The sequence below is a fragment of the Trichosurus vulpecula genome, chromosome 4 (genome assembly GCF_011100635.1).
Source record: "Trichosurus vulpecula isolate mTriVul1 chromosome 4, mTriVul1.pri, whole genome shotgun sequence".
Classification (NCBI taxonomy): Eukaryota; Metazoa; Chordata; class Mammalia; order Diprotodontia; family Phalangeridae; genus Trichosurus; species Trichosurus vulpecula.
In genome coordinates, this window is record NC_050576.1 from 137,870,213 (window position 1) to 137,879,727 (window position 9,515).

At 34.8% G+C, this 9,515-nt stretch overlaps 1 protein-coding gene across 6 annotated transcripts in view; it reads left to right on the plus strand.

Moving 5' to 3' along the window:
* The window catches only part of CEP170 (centrosomal protein 170), a 160,030-nt gene extending 150,761 nt beyond the window's left edge, over window positions 1-9,269 (plus strand). For 5 of the 6 annotated variants that reach the window (XM_036755042.1, XM_036755043.1, XM_036755044.1 and 2 more), the window contains 4 exons: window positions 1,797-1,885; window positions 4,822-4,915; window positions 5,626-5,677; window positions 6,920-9,260. In XM_036755042.1, coding sequence (XP_036610937.1) covers window positions 1,797-1,885; window positions 4,822-4,915; window positions 5,626-5,677; window positions 6,920-7,209 — 525 coding nt within the window. In that variant the 3' untranslated portion in view covers window positions 7,210-9,260. Of the gene's footprint in view, window positions 1-1,796; window positions 1,886-4,821; window positions 4,916-5,625; window positions 5,678-6,919 lie in introns of all 6 variants that reach the window. The other variant, XM_036755048.1, reaches the window with a different exon arrangement.
* The last annotated feature ends 246 nt before the right edge of the window (window positions 9,270-9,515 follow it).

Sequence of the window (9,515 nt, forward strand, 5' to 3'; positions counted from 1 at the left end):
TTGTTCTTGTATTCTTGCTGCTTTGTGTTCTCGAAGGAAGTCCCCAAATCAAGTGGACTTGATCTAGTTCAGATTCATATTCTCTATTATTACAGCTCTTAACCTATCAAATCTACTTGGAAAATAATAATATCGTTCCTTGTTATTGATATCAATGTATTAACTGTTTAAAACTTTTCTTAGCATAATTTTTTTCCTTTTCTCTTCCTTCCCTCCTCCATATCTTCTGCTTTTGCAAGAGTTACATTTGTTACATTTGCAGTTACATTATTCTTCCTATACTGTGAACACTAGAAACATTAAACACGAATTTTCCCAGGTATTCAGGAAACCCTTTTTCTAGTTTAACAATCACCAAGTCGGTCCATTCATTCAGGTTGCCAAAGACGTCTTCCATAATTTGATGTCCCTACTTCTGCTTTACTTCTTACTGCTTCCAAACATTTACTTTCAACTGCCGTTTGGATTTTTATCATGCCGTGACCGTACCAAAGCTATTCTTGTTAATAATATTCCTTTACTAATTCTCTAAAGCTTTGACTTCGATCTTCCTCCTTTTTCTCATAGCCTGTCTAATTCTCAGGCTCTAACTCAAGTTCCATGAAGCTTTCCTGACTATTCCAGTCTTTATGGATTATCTCCCTCTCTTCTGAACTCCAGTGACCTTTGGTGTCTATACCACAGAATTTAGCAATTATCTATTCTTTAGTATTTTTGTTATTATTCCTTGTGTTAGTGTTCTTGTTTCTTTAACTATAGTATACAGCTAGTTCTCAATTAGTGCAAAATAATGACTCCCATGAAGTCTTCACATTATTTGAATTCACACATGTCCACTGGGCTAGAACCAATTATAATATTTTACATAATTAAAACTTAGAAAAGTGCAAATTCAGATGCATACAGACCTCTTCATGGGATTCATTATTTGCACTAATCAGGATCTAGCTGTTAGCTCAAGTCAGGGACTATGTCTTAGGCTACTTGTTTATCCCTCAGAGAGCCTAGAAAAGTATTCACCATCTCTAAGGTACTCAGTAAAATACCTGATGGATTGTGATTCCTTTGCTCTGAGGGAGGGTATGTGATATAAAAGATACAACACACCATAGACTGACATGAAGGGAAAATGTGAATCTGTGTCTCAAAAGTCAGCATGGAGGGAACCATGAATTCAGAATAGCTAGGAAAGAAGGCTAAGTTAAGTCCTGTTTCTGCATCTACCAGCGTGGTAATAGGCAAGACATTTAACCTTTTGAAGTCTCAGGTTGTTTATCTGTAAAGTGAGAACAGTGTAAGTGGTGACCCAGAAGCCTGAGGCTTGGAGGCTTCAAAATCACTATTTAGTTTTTGGCCACACCAATCTGTAAGGCCAAGGTAGATAACATAAATTCAGAAGCAAAGGAGCATTAATGAAATAGAATACCAAAGTCATAACAAAGAATGTAGTTATATATTAAAAGCTCTCAGCACCATCTCGCATAGCTGCCCACCTCCATGTGTGTCCATCTGTAACTTTTTTACACAAACTTTAATACGATTAGAAGTAGTGAAAATATATAGTTAATCTTTTTAGTGGAGACAATGAATAATTATTATTAATGCAAGGATAGTCATGATAGTAATTCGATATTAAAAAGAAGCACTCTTTCATGTCTTGTTAAAATCAGTTTTAAATATAATATTATATCATTTAATTCCCTGCACCTAGGCACTATATTTTGGGTAGAGAGTAAACACATTGGATTGTTCTGTGTTACAATATAAATGCCTCTTTTTTCCTTTTAATTTTTCAGGTTATGGGAGACAATCTATTATTGTCCTCAGTCTTTCAGTTCTCTCGGAAGATAAGACAATCTATAGACAAGACAGCTGGAAAGATCAGGTAGTATTTTATGCTCTAGTTTCATAGTATTTTGCATTATTTAAACTAATTTGCTTGATCCGTTATTTTTAACAAAGGTAAGCTTACTTTTAAAAAGTATTTTTGTGACTTTTAGAAAGCTTTGTTCATTTTCTAGAAGCCTCAACCAATAAACATGTCAGTGCTATTGTTTACCTTTTTTTCTGGGCTTTTAAATTTTTTTTTAAATTTCAAATCCAGTATTGGTTCATTTTTTTTTCCCTCAATACAAATTTTAAAAAATTTCTTTGGAACTAGCTTTAATGCAAAAATGAAAATAACCAGTGACAGAAAGAGGAGGCCAGTGAAGGGGTCTCCTTTTACTTACATACAATTTGATCTATATGCTTCCGAAAGTATGCCCTTTAATATGTCCATAATAGATGGACATATTTCAAAAATTAGGTAAAATAATGTGTTAGTTGTTCTGTTGTTTCAAGTTCTAAAATAGGCTGGATTTTAATCATTTTATGAAGCAGAAAACCTTCTTTTAAGAAATACTTTAAATTACCAAAATACCCAAATTCTTTATGATGCAGAAGTATGTGGCTAGGATAATACACAGACTGTAAATCTAGAAACATTCCAAAAATGTACCTTTATGCTCCCTGTTTCCCAGTTGCTTTTGTCTAGACATGTCAGACTGCCCAATTAGAGCCATGTTCATTTGATGACATTACAATAACAATAAATATAAAATTATGTGTTTGTATTTTTATCAAAGATGAAAAAAAAACACAGAACCATCTGTCAAAATTGTGTATAGACTTGTGTTAGAGCACTTCCCCTGGAGCTGGGCATTTGTTTGGGCCATTTCCACTGACACATATGCGATGGTCCCTTATTCTAGGGCTTGCATAACTAGAGGCTCTTGATTGGTCCCTTGGTCCTGTGAATGGGGAACAAGGGAGGGAAATGGAGGGCTGGAGAGATCTGTGCCAAAAGAGGAATGACAACCAAGAAGAGCTGCTTGTATAGTGGGCCTTAAGGACCAAGAGGAGACACCCCCAGTCTCTATCAAGGTAGCACCAAGGTGAGCTCTTCTGAGCTTCCCCATAGAGAGATAAAGGAATTTCTCTTCCTCCACCATAGCAACAGTTATTATGGTTCCCTGTACAATAATGAAGCAAGAACGTGTGCAAGCCTGAGACCAGATTTTAAGCCTTGTATACTCTTCTGTTTTATACTTCTTTCCTAGAGCACAGATGACTGTGATCCTGAAAAGTGGATATTCCCAGCTATGGTGGCAACTTCTTTTACTAAAGAGGTTCAGAGTTGTTGAATTAGGTTCTGATTGCCCAGTGGGTGGTTGTTCCCTATAACTCCATCCTTTTCATGGGAGAAAATTACTCTTGACAGAAAGATGAGCCATGAATTCTTGGATGGTCACTGAATATGGCACTTGAATGAGTTGCTTACATAGTCCAGATCTAAGGTGGATTTGTACCTAGTCAGCATTTCCACAGAGTGTTAAGTATCAACTTCCTAAGAGCAAAGACAACTTTATAGAACTGCCATTTCACATTCCCCTTAGATCTGAGGAGCTCACAAATCACTATCTTCTGAAAGTTGCAGGAATCACCTCCCTTTGGGCAGTCAACACCCAACTCTGGAACTCCTAAAATTTCAAGCTCACAAGGTAGCAACCAAGACTGAAATATCTATTTCTCAGCATGGGTATTTGTGACCTGGGCCCAGGGAAATAACAAATGGAAAAGGCAGAGACTCGACCTTCAGTCTGTGACTTACCTAGGCAAACACATGTTTTCACCTTCTTGGAGCTGCCATTGTTGCTGGGATAGAGAAGGAGAGCATTCCCCATCTATCTCTTTTCTGGAAGTTCAGGAGCTGACAGTGCCAATAAAAATGCTGAAAAGAGACACTGTTGACTACTGTCATCCTGGATACTGTGCTCTCTGGGGTTTTGCAACACTACTCTCTCAGTTCTCTTTCTACCTGTCTGTCTGCTTCTTCTCAGTTTCCTATGCTAGTTCATCGTCTAGATCATGCCCACTGTCAGTGCTCCCCAAGTGTCTGTCATATACTCTTTCTTAGTGACCTCAGAAGCTAACACAGGAGCTGATAGCATCTCTGTGTCAATGACTCCAGCATCTACAAATCCTGCTCCAATCTGTCTTCCCCAAGTAATAATCCTACATCCCTAATTTCTTATTAGACATTTCAAACTGGATATCTTGGTGATATCTCAACATATTGAAAACAGAACTCATCTTTCAAAACCTACCCCTCTACCGAATGTACCCAGTTTCTCTCAAAGTACCACCTTTGACTGAGTTTCCCAGATTCAAAATCTTGGCGTTATCTTTGAGTCTTAATTCTCCCTCACTAAACATAGTCATTTGCCAGATCTTGCAATTTCTATTTCTACATCCAGATCCAACCCTGTCTTTCTTCTCAAATAGCCATCACTTTAGTCCAGGTACCTGTTACCTCTCTCCTAGGTTGTTAAAACTTCTTTCTACTTGGTCATAATAAATACTTATTGACTGATTGAATTCATATAAATGCAAGTTTTATTTATTTTTGTTTAATTTACACAATGATCATTAATTTATAGTCGGAAAAAAGTGTTTTAGATGAATAGAATCTTCTAAATTTGTTATATGTTCTACTTTCAACAAGAATCACAATATATACTATGCTTGTGAAGGTGTTGATAATTAATCACATAATTTACATGTAAAAATTTTGCATGGTTAATTCTGAATACTTTGCTATTAGAGATTGACTAATGAAACCACAATATTATCTACTCTTGATTATTATAATGGTATATTTCTTCAGTATGAAATTGAACAGATTTTCCAAAATGTTGATTGTTTCTTTTAATAAAAATACCATAAATATTATGAGTTTAAAATATGAAAAATAAAACATTTTCCTTTTCCTGACCTTAGAATATTATTTAAAGACAAAGATCGGAATTGGGAAGAAATAGAGACAAAGTTACGAGCTGAAAGTGAAGTTCCTATTGTGAAAACTTCAAGCATGGTATGCAAGCCCTTTCCTGGGGGAAAAATGTTAGAATTGTCATAAGTCACAGATTACTTGTTAATTTAAATTTTTATGAGAATTGATGGGGAAATTTGGGGGTAAATTTATTAGGATGGGTTTTTTCCATGAGCTCTCTCATTGAAGTTCAAACATTGATAGATTCAGGCTATGGAGAAGGGAAATCTTGGGCCTTCTCATTATTATATAGTGAACAGCGTGAAGTCAGTGAGAAAAGACAGTATTTATTTCTTTTTACATGATTAATGGAATTGAAATTTCCTTTTTGAGAGCTTGGTAATTTTTATACACAGTCAGAGATTTACCCTAGTACCAAGGTCACCGCCATTTATCCACTTTCCTTATAAAAATTCTTAGACACTAGCTACACACATGGATAAGTTGTTATAAAGTTCATCAAAATTCCATTTGACAAAGTTCTTTTCAGTGTGTAGTTATCATCTTCCTTTCTCATTGTTAAACTGAAGAAGAAGGTTTGGGGTTTTTTTTGTTTGTTTTCTTTTGTTTTTTTATTTAAAACCCTTTAAATAGTGCTATACTTTCTGGATTTTCATAATTCTTCCTGCTGTTAACACTCATATGGTACCATATAATGTTAAGTGTACCAGGAGAATAAGAGTCATATCTGTATTTCTGATGCAATTTTCATGTCAATTATGAAATGCTAATTTTGGTCCTTTCCTTTTCAGGAGATTTCTTCCATTTTACAAGAGCTGAAAAGAGTTGAAAAGCAATTACAAGGTAGACACATTTCTAAATTGCCTTTAAGGAAAAAAAAGTGATTGTGCTGGAAGTTTTCTTGAGACAATTGGGATTTTTTTATTGCTAACATATTACTTTTTAAACTTTGTTGAATTTTTAGCTAGAGATTAGAAATGTAGAACTCTCCATATAAAAATCCTAAAAAATACTTTGAAATCAAAATAGCATACATGCATGTGAAACTAACTGAAAGTCAAATTTCTATCATTCTTAGTAAAAAATTCATATGGGATTTATATTGTCAATTCATTCACAGAAACATTATCGAGTATTTTTACATTTACATGAAAGTGTTTTCATCCCAGATTGTTATTTTCTATTTATAGGTAAGCTGTATACATCTATTTTTAAATTTCATTGTATATTGCAACTTTATTTTGAAAATTCTTTGGTTGTTATCCATGCTATAACAATTTTAAATAATAATAATAAAGCAAGGATATGGATATGCAAAGTAGACATTTGTCTATGACTCATTATCCCAGAGAGCACTTATATTAGTGTCTCTCACAATTTCCCAAAGGCGTGTGTTGGGGAAGATGGTGGACAGCAAGAGAAAAAGCAATCTAGAAGATCAGTGAACTCATAGGTTCATTTCCTCTCCCTATTTTTAAAGTTAGAAATTTCTTCTCGTAATACATACATCCTATATTTATTTAGTGATGTCATCCTGCATGTGCTACAGCAGTGGAGACTCCAGGAGACATTAATGCATAGGAAAGTGCAATTTTCAAATGTGGGGAGATAAAGTTTGCAAACTTTTTTCATGGTACGCAAATTATCTCACTTCCCGGCCTTGCTCAAGGGATAGCAACGGTCACTAGTTGCTTGTTGTTCGTAGTGGAGTAAAAAGGAGTAATAGAAGTGCTCTTGGCATTCAGTGTGGAGGTTTCAAAGAAGTTTCACTTGCTTTCTGAAATGTCCCGTGGTGTTGAACATGTGCACACTCTAATGGAGACACTAACGATCAGGCTGGGGTCCTGAAGAAGAAGGAGCACAAGTGTGGAGGTGGTATATGCAGAAAATGAATCATCAGAAATAATGAGGCTAGGTCTATTTCTAATGTTGGAAGTGTTGATGAACTTGATCAACAGCTTAAGCATGAGCACTACCAATTGTCAAATGAGATTATCTAAATGATAGAAAATAATAATTTTTATTTATCTAATTTTTGTGGCATGTAAGACTGAAACCTTTTTTCCTCAACTGCATTTTTTCCAGTGATCAATGCTATGATTGACCCAGATGGAACTTTGGAAGCTCTGAACAACTTGGGATTCCCCAGTGCTGTCTTACCAGCCCAGCCAAAACAGAAGTCTAGTCCTGGGAGTAACCATGAAGACCCGGCTCAGACCTCACCCCTTTGCCAGCCAGAAGCTAGGGCTCTTCGTCCCACTGACATCTCAGTCTCAGCTGAATTTGACAATGTGGAATCCGAGGCTGATTTCAGTATACATTTCAATAGATTCAACCCAGAAGGGGAAGAGGAGGATGTCACTGTACATGAATGACTTATTCTTTATTGTTTTTTAAAATTACTTAAATGTGGAATGCCTAGGGATATTGAAAGGGTCACGATGTTGATTTATACAAAACAAAGTAGCTTGGTCAACTGCAATATGGTCACACTTGTCTTCTTTATTGGGAATGCTTGGACTGTCACATTAATCCCTTCAGAACCATTAAGGTAGCCATCCATAGAAGGGAGGAAAAGTGAGTTCGTGGCAGCTTTGCCCTTGGTGGTTATTGTGTGCTTTGCAAATAGAATTAAAACTGCAGCTTTCCTTTCTTAGATCTTGGTTTTGTTTTGTTGGTTTTTTTTAAAGCCCTGATGTGACCTGCAAGCAGACTTCCATTCAACAGATCTGAAACCTCAAGTCTCCCGTGCCAAGCTGCCCCCTGAAATGGACTTCTCTTCAGTTTGTACAGATTTCTTAAACAGTTATATTTGTTTCTAAATATTAGGATTTATATTAGGATACAATACCTTTGGGTACAATGACACATTACTGTTCACAGTAAGACAGACATTACAATGCTTTCCTTCTTGTGTCCTAAACTTTTCCAACAGTTACGTGATTTATATAACTTGGTTGCTAGGTAAATTGTCCTGAGATTTACAAAGTTTAACTATTATGTTTGCACTAAGAATTTGCTGGGAGTGGTAGGTGGACATGTCTATATATCCATAAAGACTACCAGTCTTTTTATGTACATAGATAATACTGTATTTGTTTTAACCTGCAGTGTTTCACTCCACTTTCTGAAAGCTCAATTTGGCACTTTTTCTTTTTTTCTTTTTTTAAAAATGAAAGTAGAAAGATTTCATCATCCATTTCAATCCAGGTGGCTATTGGAATGATAAAAACAAGTTTAAACAGATAGGTGGAGTATATTTTTAAAAAGAAGAACGTGTATATTGGTGCAAATAGACTCTCTGGTGTTACCAAGTTTCTATGTGACAGTTTTTACAAGTTTCTCTTGGAATGATCATGAAGTATAAAATTCTTCTGTAGGACTTGAAGAACCGATAGGCATAACTTAGCTGATCGATAGTCTCACTCCCAAGCACATAAATAGCTTCTGTATGTTTCCCTGTAGACTCGATAGTAGATCCCTGTCTCTGCTGTATACATGTATAAGAACTTGGAAAGACAACTACTAACATAAGACTTTTGGCTGAAACCACTGAATAGAAAGTCTGTGAAAATATCCTATATAAACTTATTTTCCTTTTGTCGTCCCAGTAAGGTAACATTTGGGTATGTTAAAAAAAAAAAAAGTAATTGACCTTGTATTTCCAGAACACTGTAATTTGGAGAAATATTAATTCTTTTAAATATAACTAGTAGGCTCGAGTTTTCCCTTGATTATATCAGTATCTAAAGGTTAAAAATACAATTTTTGCAGCTTTTATGAAATGGTCTTTAATATTTCAGCAATAATTCTATACTATAATTGTTTAAGAAAAATACTTGGCCTGTACATTTAAAAACCCTACAGGATTAATGAAGTCTTGTAAAGTTGGACCAGGTAATAAAAATGCAAAAACCTTTTTTGTAGCAATGTAAAAAAAAAAAAAACAGCCTGTTGTATAATGGGTCTCATATTTTTCTTTAAATTTTAAAAAGATAGAATATTCTTCTTATAAAGCTAAATTCCCCACTCTATCAAAGGAAGTCTCAAAATGGTTATAAAAAAAATGAAAGGAAGGACATGAAATAGTTCAAAAGAATAAGTAAAATGTTGAAACAGGGTCAGTCCACATGAAAAAAAAGTCAGCAAAATAATCACCATCATTACTTCTTTTCCTCAGTGTTTGGGTACTGAATTTAACCATATGGAAGTGGAAGGTAAGGAGTTAGAAAAATACTACTCTAGAATTGTCTCACAAGATTTTTTTTCAAGAGTTTACACATTTTTGTTCAGTGATAAGCATTTGGCCTTTTACTATGTTATTATTTTGTATGAACACATTATTCTCCTTATTTATTTTTGTTACATTTATTACCTATGTTATTTTGTTATGCATTTACAGCTCCATTTTTAAATAAAGTGTTTCTGGAACTTTATGTAATGACTGTGTACATTTAATTTCTTGTATCCTGTGGGGTTGCTGATAACTCTAACTTGTAACTAGACAAGGCTTAGCAGAAAACAATCTGAAAGCTCATAATAGGATAAGATTGAAGCCACATGGTTTTTGGAGTGCTTAAAGAAGAAAATAAACAGTAGCCAGTCACATTATAGTAAAGACCATTTCTGATTTTCCATTTCACTCGGTCTAATATAGTACCATATATACAATGGATATTTT